This window comes from Cynocephalus volans, chromosome 3, assembly GCF_027409185.1.
Source record: "Cynocephalus volans isolate mCynVol1 chromosome 3, mCynVol1.pri, whole genome shotgun sequence".
NCBI classification, from domain to species: Eukaryota; Metazoa; Chordata; class Mammalia; order Dermoptera; family Cynocephalidae; genus Cynocephalus; species Cynocephalus volans.
In genome coordinates this window covers 88,396,728-88,409,991 of record NC_084462.1, presented here as the reverse complement: position 1 = coordinate 88,409,991, position 13,264 = coordinate 88,396,728, and the positions used below count along the sequence as shown (strand labels likewise).

At 37.9% G+C, this 13,264-nt stretch overlaps 1 protein-coding gene across 1 annotated transcript in view; it reads right to left on the bottom strand.

The window, feature by feature from the left end:
- ATP8B4 (ATPase phospholipid transporting 8B4 (putative)) overlaps nucleotides 1–13,264 on the bottom strand; it is a 201,528-nt gene that overhangs the window by 34,395 nt on the left and 153,869 nt on the right. Inside the window, exons 20-22 of the mRNA XM_063090055.1 lie at nucleotides 12,292–12,439; nucleotides 9,295–9,478; nucleotides 8,524–8,747 (exon numbers count right to left, since the gene is read on the bottom strand). Coding sequence (XP_062946125.1) covers nucleotides 8,524–8,747; nucleotides 9,295–9,478; nucleotides 12,292–12,439 — 556 coding nt within the window. The remainder of the gene's footprint in view (nucleotides 1–8,523; nucleotides 8,748–9,294; nucleotides 9,479–12,291; nucleotides 12,440–13,264) is intronic.

Sequence of the window (13,264 nt, the reverse complement as noted above, 5' to 3'; positions counted from 1 at the left end):
GACAGTTCATCTTTATTACAAATCTTGTGGGCGTAGGGTGCTTCTAAAATAAGTTGCAGGTATAGGTAGCAAACACAATCCCACCATGGACTCGGTAAAAATCATGCAGGCTTTAATAATAGATTGGGATAAGGCATGTTCTTTAAAAGGACCCATGATTCAGTTTAGAGACTTATCCGACATTTATCCAAACCTCTCTAGTCCAGAAATCTGGCTAGAAATTTCATCAGGACAGATTATGCTCGTATTTAATTTGTCTCTCAGTGGCAGTTCAGTTGGTGTGTTTGCTGGCGGAAGGTGGCCTCAGGCTTCCATATGATTGTAGAAGGCAGTCAGCCTGGGGCTGGCCTTCCTAATGGTCTAAGCTGTGGGAGACACTCAACAAGACATTAGCTCTTTCTCAAGAAGAGAGTTCATTTCCTCTGCATAGTGCTATTCGATTGAGTGTTTCTGGACATTTCTCATTTAGATTCCAAATAAAGCAATCATTTGCTGTTTAGAGGTTGAAGGAAGACAGTTTTAAAAGGAAAAAAAAAAAGGATATAGCTATTAGCTTCTCCAAGTTTATGAGAAATACAGGGACTGCTCATCAAGCAGAGTAGACAAAGCCCTGAAAATTTGGGTTCTGGTCCTGGCCTTATATACCACCAATCCTCAGCTCCTATGGGGCTCAGGCTCCTCCTCTGTAAAATGAGTGGCTAGACTCAGTATCTCTGAAAATCTGTCATAGCAAAGATTCTAGGTTTCCATAAGATTTTTTGTTCTGTGTCCCAGCTGTTTCTCCCAGGAAAGTACACCCAGCAAAGCAAACAAAAGGGACTCGGGTCCCTCCCAGGCAGATTCTTTCCCCATGTGTCCCAAACCAGTCACAACAGGGGAGAGGTACTGAAGTTAATCAGAGGAAAGTCTTAAACCAAGCACAAACAAGCCTGTATCACATCACCACCTATTTGAAATGCCCTCAGTGCCACCCTCCCATAGGCAGTGAACAATCCCACCCAGTGCCCTCTCGTAGCCTCGCACGCCACAGATGAATCAGCCTGTACATCTGCCCCCAGCCCACCTACCAGCATAGGGCAGTGGCTGGAATCTACTAGAGCTATCATCAGAAACTAACAGCCTGGATAAAATTCACCAGGACCTGAAAAACAGGCCGAGGTTGTAAAGAAGTAACACATGTCACTTCATTAAGTAATTAAACTGGTGTTTTTGAAAGTCAACATTGTGTCTAAGAAAACACAGTCTGTTTACATTTGGTCAGATGTTTTCAGCTGCAGAATTGATTACTTCAAAGCAATCTGTTGAGAGATGCAGAGAAGAATATGTAGGTTCATCCGTGAAGAACTTATTTCAAAAAAACTCTTGGTGGAGAAATAAGAGAAAGTTAACTATGAAGTTATTCAACATTGGTTTCACATTATGAAAATAAAATCATTTCCAGATTGTAAGTTCCCTGAGGGCAGAAACTGCATTTCTCCCATTCTTTCTAATGTCCCTGGGGGCCATTAGAGCACCTGGCCCTAAACTGGCACTCAGTTTTTTGTTCTTAAATGAACAAGCATTCAAAGACTATAGGTTCTGCACTGGAGAATGTGTGTGCAAGTCTCATTCCTGTCAGGATCAGACAGAGAAAGTGACAAGATCAGGTTCACCCAGGAATGGCCTCTGAAGAAATACCTGCTAATTACTGAATCTGCTGGGCCCCGGAGTTTTTCATTACTACTGGCTCCATTTCACCACTCAGCTTACAATTCCATCGAAGCAATTTAGAAGAGAAAAGGCAAAAGACAGTAAGACCTCAGATAGCAGATTTTGTAAAAAGACTGGAAGAAAGATGCTATCTAGTGGGTTTCAGGGGCTAAGAAAGCCTCATCACAACACACAGCACTGGAGGCCAAAGCCAGCTGAATTTTTTTTTTTTTTTTAATGGGGGGAGGAGTGTGACTGCAAAAATGTCCCCCATTCAAAAATGCTCATTCTCTTAGATTAGTGTTTCTCCCAAATATGTTGTTTTCTTTTCACTTGCCTCATTTACAGCATATTGTCCTTAGAAAAACAGGGCTAAGAAAAAAAGCCAAAACATTTTTCGTTAAACCTGTTGCTAATCAGGCCCTTCCAGTAAAAAACAAGGAATGGAAAGAAGACAACGATCCCTGCCAATCCCGTTTCCACATTTGAGTCGCCCTCACAGCCAGTTGTCAGTACCACTAACACACCAGGCCACTCACACGTGGGTGGAGCCAGGAAACACCGGAGTTTCCATCTTCACAGCAGTAAAGCACCTATTCTAGAACAGGCTTCCTGCTGTACACAATACCATTAGGTAAAATCCCCCTTCAACGCCATGCAGATATTTCTGAATGAGTTGGTGTTAAAAGGAATGTTAGGAATGAGAAGGAGATTTTAGCTAACTGCAGGTCAGCTGGAAAGCGTATGAGGGGAGGGATTTCTTTATTTCACTCCACAGTCTTGCACGTTATACAAACCAGGCTTTGAATCCCTGCAGGGAGCTAGACTTTCAGGCCTTCAGACCACCACATAATTTTGAAAATAGTCATGTACAGTAGTTCCCCTTTATCCATGGGGGATATGTGCCAAGACCCCCAGTGGATGCCTGAGGCCATAGACAGTACCAAACCCTAGCCAAGGAATGCCACGGTCACTTTTTCACTTAAAGGAAGCACTTGACGGCTTCCCTTTGGCATATCCGAATTGCCAGCATCATTACTTTTGCACTTTGGGGCCATTATTAAGTAAAATAAGAGCTACTTGAACACAAGCACTGAAATACCACAATAGTTGATATAATAACGTGGATGGCTGGGGTGTCCACAGTATGGATATACTGGACAAAGGGATGATTCAGATCCCAGTGAGACAGAGTGAGACAGTGCACAATTTAAAACTTATGAATTGTTTATTTCTGGAATTTTCCACTTAGTATTGTTGGACTGCGGTTGATCGTGGTTAACTGAAACTCTGGAAAGTGAAACCATGGATAAGGGGGGACTACTGTACTCACCTGCAGACTTACTGAGCCCCTGAAGTCATCCCAGATCCTCATACATTTCTCCTTTCCCCATTTCAATTTCAAGCAAGTATTCCTACTAGCAATTTGATGTTGTGTTATTCCCAGCTACAGGGGGAGGAAGGCATTATTAAATTTAAAATGACATCTTAAATGTCCATCGAATCAGAATAGCTATATAATTTATAATAAATCTGTATTTCAGAATGTCATTAAGGAAAACAACACTTTAGAAGAACATAAATCAAAAGTGTCTCTCAAAATGTGATAAGTTGTGTTTTTTTAATAAGAAGAAAGATACAAAAGAATATGGTCTCAGTTGTATAAAAGTTGACATTATTGCAGAAGAATAAATGTACATACTACTTTGGCATAGAAAACATGTTTATTTTGTCCCTGGGACAATTAAGAACATGGAAGTTTTTGAAAAGGAGAAACATAAATAACCTGTTCTTATGGGGACAGTATTCTTATCGACATTCTGTCCCTCATACATCTCACTGCTTTCAAAGCATTGAACTAGGTTAAAGAGCAGGGCGATGTCAGGTTTTAAAATTGTCACTTTAAAAATAAAAATAAATAAAAATAAATAAAATCTTTGTTTTAGAGATATCTATTCCAGAATTTCCCAAAGTGGGTCTGTATGACACCTGTTCTACAGGAAATTATGTGCGTTGCTTGGAAAAAACAGGGTTCATATGCAAATGAGTTTGGGTAATAATGCCAAATCTCATTGACTCTAAAACACCATTGATTGTATCAGACACCATTATTAATGCCAAGATTAGACCAAATGGGGAAACTAACATTCCTGTAAAGCTAAGGCAGCAAAGGGCTAAATTCTCAGTATGACAGTAAAGGAGAAACAAATCTTTGCGCAGAAAGGGACTGCAAGGAAACTTGCCTATGTCAACCTTGCTCTAGCTGAATAGAGAGACAAAAAATATCTCCCTAAAAGCCTGAGTTGCAAACTGGTATTCACTGGAATTTGCAATTGAATTCAAAAATCCTTGAAAAGAGATAGAAATCTCAGATTGGCAGTGCCCCCAGGGGACTAGCAGAATCCACACAAATGCTCTCTAGAAAAGAGTGACTTCAATCTAAACCAAGAGTTAATGTAAGATACTTTTAATTGTAAAGACACATCTCAATTTCAGAGATGTCAAATGTGAAAAAAAAGATATATATATATATATATATATATATATATATATATATATATATATATATATTCATCTTGGAATCAATTAAATATGGTAGGGTTTCTTTACATTTGGACTTGCCAGAGCCTTTAATAGACTAATGTAAATTGTGAATCTTGAAGCCTGAGGAGAGAAGATAGGGAGGTGAGGGTGGAGGGTAAATATAATTTATTGGACAGTAGAACTCCCAAATATGATTATTTGGAAAATATAAAGCAAAAAGCTGATGTAGACCAAGAGGCAGAAGCAACCCAACTGTCCATCAATGGATGAATGGATAAACAACACATAGTATATACATACAATGAAATGTTATTCAGCCTTTAAAAGAAGGGATATCCTGTCACATGCTACAATATGAATGAACCTTAAAGACATTATACTAAGTGAAATAAGCTTGCCCCAAAAAGACAAATACTATTTTATTTCACTTAGATGAGGTGTCTAAAGTAGTAAAATTTATGGAAATATAAAAGTAGAGAATAGAATAGTGATTGCCAGGGATTGTGGGGAGGGGAAAATGGGGAGTTGTTCAGTGAATATAGAGTTAAAGTTTTGCAAGATGGAGAAGTTCTGGAGATCTGTTGTACAAGAATGTGCATATACTTAACACTACTGAACTGTACATTTAAAAATAGTTAAGATGGTGAGTTTTATGTTATGTGTTTTTTACCACAATTAAAATTTTTAAGTCATTTTTTAAAAGCTGACGTAGACCACATTATAAAACCTACTTTATATGGTTAATGTAAGTATTGAGCTTATACGTGAAACATTTGGACAATGCCTGGCACATAGTCAGCACTATTTAAGTGTGAGCTATAATTATAATTTATTTTCATCCCTATTTGTTGGTGTCAACAGTATCATGATTCTACATAGAAGCTAGCACCACAGCATAGATGCCACTACATGGGTGCTGTCACAGACTCGCTGCCTCCTCCATTCTAACAGATGATAACCAGTTACTACTTATCACTCTTCTGACAATCCCATCTGCTTCCCTTATAAGCCTGGAAATAGAGCCTTAAATTTTCCACAGTGTGGATGGCGAATAAAATTTGTGAGATCACATTTTGCCATGCTCACCAAAAACGCACCTGTTAGGCATCACTTCCAATAACCAGGATATAAGTTCTAGGAGGCACCTCAGCCTGACACACAAAAGAGCTTAGTAAATATTTATTGAATGAATGAAAGCCTTAAATGGGCCCAAGGGATCCTTTCCAGTGTAAGCCTGGGTCCCAATTAGATCAGATCATTGTAAATATTGGGGCAAAGTAGATAGCAGTCCAGGACTCCCACTCAGAAGCCCAGTCTGAGTGGTATTATATGATGATTGCTCCCCTGACTAAAGAGGATGTGCCCTGCCCTATTCAAATCAGCCAGGACTCAAGCAAAGCAAAATAAGCCTGGGAAATTCACTCTATGTCTTTCCCAGAATAAAGCAATGTATAAATAATTAAGAAATGCTCCACTTGTGGCCTAATTAACTATATCGTATCATATTAATATTAACACAACTAAAAAAACCTTATTCTACTTTCTGGAATTTATGCCATAGCCACATTTAGATCTTAAGACACTGGGCCCCTTTCCCACAGTGTTGGTCAGGCAGCACACATTTACACAGACCAGATCCAGAGCCCGCAGGGACGGCCCTTGGCACAGGTAGAATCAGTGGCAACTGTGTGACTGTAAGCATATTGAACTGGCTATCCTTGCTGCACTTGCCTCAAGCATAAGAAAGGGCTTTAAAAACACCCATCAACGTGAAATGACAAGAGTGCCTTTTATATGCCAGGTAACATTTAAGATTCTGTAAAATGTATAGATATTTCAGATGTGCTTTCTTTCCTCAAGGAGCTCATAGCTAAGCTAAAGATCATAATAGACTGGCTAAACTGAGGAAAACAATCCTCTATCCTGACACAGATATACGTTTCCTCCTGACCCTGTCTTAGTGCAGGTGTAATATGCCTCAGAGGTGATGGCTTGGCAGGAGGGGTGAGGGGATCCTAAGATCCCAAACCCTCTGAAAAAATTCTACTGGGGTGGGAAGAGATCAGCTGTTTGCTTAACTGACCCTTCTACCTTGGAAAAGATGAATAGGGTTCAGTATGGACAAAACAAAAAAGTTAGCAGCTTGGATTTCACTCTGGGCTCTGGGTTCAAGAAAGCAGACCTTTGGATATTCTTCTAGGTTTTCTAGCCCAGTGGTTCTCCAAGTATGTTCCCCAACCCGCAATATCAGCATCTCCAGGGAACTTGTTAAAAATGCAAATTCTGGGGCTCTACCTCAGACTTACTGAGTCAGAAACTCCAGTGTTTTTACAAGCCCTCCAATTGATTCTTACGCACGCTAAAGCTTGAAAACCACTGGTCCATCCCAATTCACCAGCATAGGAAATGGATTCAAAACGAAGATTGTGCAATTAACTTGTTTTTAGTGTAAAATAAAACAAAAGAGGAGGAAGAAAAGAACACAGAAAAGAAATAGGCTAAGTTATATCAAACATTTCAGAAATCTAATCATAGACAGGTGGTGTTTCTTACAACTGGGTTCAGCCATCAGATACTCATGTCCTTGGTGCAATTATTGTTGTCCCTTACTGTTCTCTTTTAAAATGTAAATACTGGCGAAGGGATTAAAAGTCTAGTTGCTTAACATCTGACTCTGACCAATTCTATCAGATCCCGAAAGCAAAGCAGAAAATAACCTAAATGTAGAGGTCAGAAATCACTGACATTAGTTTCAATTTCACAGTTTTAACAAAGACAACTTGGCACTAAACCTGCCTATACAAGCTTAGTATATTGTAAATACAAATCATTAACTACTCTTCTGGATCTGAAGAGGTTTAAATGAGGGTTCAGCTGTCCCTTCATAGTTCTGTGATTCTTCAGCCCTAAACCTATGGAATATGAAAATTAGATCTCTCAGAAACACCTCTTAGCAAATAGTCTTGCTTTGTTCTTACGTAAAGGGAAAGTCACCAGCCTAGGAAGGCACAGGCCACATTCCCATGCTTGTCTTTGTTGGACAAAGGTGGAACTGTGAGCAGGTAAGTATCCCCACCCCCTGCCTGCTCTGAAGTAATGCTAAGATAACTTGTATTTCAGAGAAGCTAAAATCAGGACTCTGCTTCACTTCAACTGTCAAGAGATTCCCAAGAAGGGCAAAAATATCAACATGGTATGCTTTTAGTTCTGGGCATGTTATCCTTAAAAGAGAACATTAGGAATGGGTACAGGTGTGCCTCACCTTAAGAAATCTCAAATTCCTAGAAAAAGGAAAACATGTACAGAACATTTTCATTACAAAAGGGATTCAATACTCTCCCATGACACATTTAAGAGAATATAAAATGCCAAGATTTGATTCACACTCAATCTTTTTGGAATAAAATGATTGAAAAAATTAGTTTTGTGAACATCATTGAAACTGGTATCATTGATTAAGCCCCAAAGGAAGGAAGAACAATTACAGAAATCTCTGTGAGAGTTAAGGGAACCATCTCATTCTCAGGGCAATGTTTTTCTTTTGTTGTTGTTGTGGTTCAGAATATCAATGCCATGTCTATATTCAAGGTTTTAGTAAAAATTATTTTTTATTTATTAAGTATATTTAAATGCTAGAGGTCTTACATTTTACAGCTGATACTCAGGATCAAAACATTGCTGATATCCAAGATATGGGGTTAAATAACTATCCTTTAAAATCGGTATGGGTATGAGTACATATAAAAATCCTAATTTACAAATTTGCTAATTTTTCTTCCTTGCTACCAACATGATCTATGTAGATCAACTCTTAGCTAATGAATTGCTGTCAAACATCTTTGATGTCAGAGTATCAATTACATGACCCTGATTTAAAACATATTTACTCTCAGACCAGATACACTCAATGTGTTGGATGAGTGACCATCTTCCCAATAAACATGCCTCAACATTTCGTGTTAGTGTTTCTCAGACTTCTGTTCTAAATTAAAACTCTACATCACACTTACCTGTCATCATACCAAAACATTTCAATAAAGACTAAAAAAATGCACAGGAAGGAGTATCCATTGGTTACTATAAATAAGAAAATAAGTAAATAAAATTCCAGCTAAATATATGTTCTTCTTGGGTTCGAAGCTCAAGTCAACTATCAATTACATAATTGTAATATTGTCACTTGTATCAGGCATATAAAAATATCCTTTATTTATTAGTAAAGAGCCATGAAATAGAGTCATTTGTAATTCAGGGGATCTTATAAAAGAAAGAAAAGTGCTTTTTACCAACCTGGGCTGAGAAACCACAGAAGAAACCAAACCAGAAATGCACAAGGGTAAATGCAAAATTCTTGTAGAAGAAGTAGCATAAGAATTTGCACATGCGGAAATAGGACCACCTTCCGTGAACAAGGAGAAGCCTTTGGAGATATCTAAACTGTGCAAATGAGAAGTCACTGGCTAAGACTGCTTGCAGTCCTTCCTGGCCGCTGATGCCAACACCAATGTGAGCACCTGCAAAGGAAAAGAGGAACACTTTCACCCCGAAACAAAGACACCCCCTCTTCTGGGAACTTCTTTTATGTCATTTTTTATGGAACATTTACAGCTATAGCAATTATAATTTTTCACATATATTATCTGACAAAGTACTCATGATAAGTAATTATCCTAATTTTATGAAAGAGGAAATCGAGCTCAGAAAAGTTCAGTAATTTGCACAAGATTTTACAATTTGTAAGAAGCAAAGCTGGGGTTAAAACTACATGTTGTGAACATGGGTCTGGTGTTCTTTCCTCTACATTGTAGCTACTTACTTCCCCAAACAGTATAAGACCAATGTCCTTTTCTAGCCAGAAATTATACAAATGATTTAATTAAAGACAAAGAGATCTTGTTATGAATGGACATCATGGTGGAAGCATTGGACCCAGAAATTATTATTCAATTTAGAACCACTGGAGAGATTAAATTTCAACATAGTCTCTATTATATATTGCCAAATGCCGAAACTGAGGACTGCATGTATGTAGCATGCCCTGTTGAATGAATATCCTCTTACTTTTAATCATGCTGACATCATTGGCTCCATCACCAATGGCCAAAGTGACAGCATTTCTGTGATTCTTCACCAGTTCTACTACTTGTGCTTTCTGGAGTGGGGTGACTCTGCAGCAAACCACAGTCTTACACATGCAGGCAAGTTCGAGGAAATCATTCTTGACATCACTTTCTAGGGCATATGCCTGTATTTTTTTTTTTAATTCAGAAAAGAACAGAAAACAATAAATGAGAGTTGTAATTTAGGAAGCAAATGTATTGTTTCTCAACTAACATCTTTGCTAGACTGTTTCACATTTCAATAAGTCATTGTTGATTGAGGGTCCCACAAGGAACAAAAACTAAAGAAATGGGTATTGAACTCCTAATGAGTGCCAAGAGATTTAAAAATAAAAATAAAAGACACTGCCCTTTGTGTGTCCTCCTTTACACCTTATCATCTTGCATGAGAGGGATATAGTTTAATGCTGGATAAGGTCTAGAAACCACTAAAATTAGTGAAAGTAAAAGACGGAACCTATCCACCATCTCACCAAGTTTAGAATAAACTACAAATGATGGTGATTTGTTCGTTCTATTTGATGGGCTTTTTGCTTCCTTTGCATTGTGGTTTTGAATATTTTTTATTTGTTGTGGTGGCTGTTAATACATGGACAAGATGAAAACAGATGACCTGGAGATTGGCCCTTGAAGAACAGAGTGACTAGAAACAAAGAGAGGCCTGTGCACAAGGGTGGTGTGCAACGTGTGCCTCAGACAGGGCTCCCCAACCATTTCCTCCCTTGTTCACACCCAAATACATAAGAGCCTTTAGACATGCCAAGAAATTACGGAAAAAGACAGCACAATCTCTTCCAATTAACTGTGCAAATGTTTTTCTAGAAAACAGCTCACCGTACATTCTTTGATAAACTCATTAAAAAGAAACAGGAGTCTGCTTAAACTTTGGGTCTTCAGTACCTTTGAGTAAATCTTTAGCTAAATATTCACAGCCCATCACAATCTGGCCCCTACATTCCTTTTGAGGTTTGTTTTCTTCTACCACTTTTCAGTCTACTCTTTATTCCCATCATGCCAAATTGCTTGTTTCCCATGATTTAATGGGTTCTTTCTTGCCTCTGTGCCTATGTACTTGCTGTCATCTCTACTTGAAAACATGACTTCCTCCAGGAAGTCTTCCCTGTTTTTTTCTCACAAGGAACTAAATGTGTATGCCTTTATGCTCTCAGAGCATTGTGTTTATTCCTCTTTTACGGTATTTTTCATACCACTGTGTGATTATCTCTCCCACTAGCCAGCAATCCCTACAACAAGGACCATGTTCTGTTCACATCCTTATCCCCAGACTCTAGCACTGTGACCTGGTTATGCTTAATAAATGCTAATGGTATGAATGAATGGAAGGGTGAGTGAGTATAAAAACATAACTCTGGTGTAGAAAATTCTCATGTCGAAGCCTATATTTAATTCTTAGTGGAAACTGTGAGTTAGCATTCTCAAATATAATCACCCTTTCTGAAAGAGAAAGCATGTAACTGGCTGTCTTGCTCAGAATAGTCCCTGTTTCTCTCTTTTTAATTCATCATCAAGTGAAAAGCTAGACTGAGAGTCTGAGAAAGAAATGCCCAATTATATTCTGCAAAGCATCAGGAGTTGAGCAAACTGGAATCATGATTTTAAAAACAAACAAACAAAAAACCTTCTGATCATACATCATACTAGCAAACACATGGTCAATTCTCCTTAAATGAAAAATAACATTCCATGGTTTCACGAGCTTCGGGCTATGAAACCTGAAGAGCATCTATATTATATCCTTTCAATAAATTTAGAGAACAAGAAAGAGAATAGTATAAATTATCACCTGAGTACTCTAACCCCACCCCCCACTGACTTCATTGAGCTGAGGGAAAGTCAAAGCACAACTCATAAGGGACCCTTTCCACACTGTGGTCCCTGGACAATTCAGCTTGGAGGCTACCAACTCCAAGTCCCAGCTGATAGTCTTATAATTTTCAGTTGCTGTTCCTGTGTGAGGGAGAAGTTCATGTCATTTGAACAAACTTTCAGCTGAGCTTGGCCTGCAACTGAGCTCTGTAACTTTCCATGGTGTAGAAGGCAACACATCATTACGTCTGGAATCCAGCTGGATAATGGTCTAAGCACTAAGAGCTAACAGACAGCTGATCATAAGAGGGAAAATACAATATGCTCATATCCAACTTCTTTTGTCCTCTAAGAAACTGTCTACAAGAAGACACATTTATTTTTCAAACTCCAAAACGAAAAATGATCATCAAAGCCAGATAAAGATTGAGATTAGTTCTTCATGCATACAAATGATAATTTCACTGAAGTGCAATCGGAGCTCTTGTATTCTAAATTAGAAACTTAGAAGAGCATCTTGATATTTGTTCAAAATTTGGAACCTGAACTACATTAAAAGTACAACGCAAGTTTATTCTATTACGACAAGAACCAGATTTCCTAATCAAAGCAAATTGTTTGGCATTGCTGTAAAATGCTGCTATTTAGAAAAATCACCAGAGGTATCTTAATGGCAATAATTTGATGTGGTAATTATATGAAGGTCAAGTTGTACTCTGCAAATCACAAACACTAGCAAGAGCAATAATTGCAATACATTCATCCAGTTGCATTATTTTAATTAAATAACAGTGAGCTGTGACATTCCCCTTTAGAAAGGCACTTAAATAATATTTCTAAGTGCTCTATAGTCACTTAGACAAGACTAATATTCTATGAGTTCAGTATCTCTCCAGAGCCTTCCCTTCACTCTGATGGTTTAAACAATAATGTATAAAATATATATTAGGAGTTTCTTTTCCCTTTGCACATAGGAAATCATTGTGTATGCCCTGTTTCTAGCAGTGCCATTTGTTTGGAAAACAAAAAAGGAGTTCTTATTATGAAAACACAAAAGAGATGATTATTGAGGTGAAGAAAAAGAAAGGACAAAAGCCTTAAGCAAACTCACCAAACCGTGGCCATTTATGATTAAGGCATAATCTCCCGTTACAGTTTCTTCTACAACAGAGTCCAGCTCCAGCTGCTGCTTTTTTTCACAAACAATATGGCCATTGGAAAAACTGCTGTTTTGTCCAAACAAAATTTCCTTTGCTTTTCTTAAAAAAGAGAGGAAAAGCAAATCATAACAAAGTGTACGGAGCATACCTATTAACTCTAACAAGAGACTAGCCTAGAGGTAAATTCATGTCGTCACAATTCAGACAGAATGTGGCATAAGATCCAGTTTCAGTAAGGAAGCTGGGTAATTCTTTGTGATGGGGATACCATAGCAAATTTCCCAATTTCAGGAAGTAGGAGGGTAAACATAATGGAAACAGAATAGTCTCAAATGTTTTAAATTACCTAAAAGCTAAATCACCATCTCAAGCTGGGTTTGAACAAGGGGATTTTGATAGAGTTGGCATATAAGGTTGCCTGAGCTTCAAGGGCTTAAGAGCCACTCTCTAACACGAAATATTGTTAAATAATGGAAAGAGAGAAACTAAAGACAATTGGTAAAATCTTCTAGGAATTCCAAGGCATATATATATATATAATAAATTCATCAATTTGAGGTACAATGTAATACAATCTGGTTTAAAACAGCAGTCCTCTGAGAAACTTTTTTTTAATTGACAATAAAATCAAATGATGGTGTTTACTGAATTGGCATAGTCATTATAATATAATAGACTTTTTAAAGCAAAAATTGTATTCATTAGCTCAAATAGAATAAATCTTCTGGGAAAGAGATGACAGATATCAAAGTATAGAAGCTTGTTCCAAATGGAAACTCCCTCCAAATGCTCTAGATATAATTAGCAGTAGCTGTAAACAATACTGCCCACACCCCATGCATCTCTGCTGTTGAAGAGGAAGATCGTATGGTGACGTACTCTTAGAAGTGGCATTTTACTGTTCTCTTCAAAATGGAAAGATGA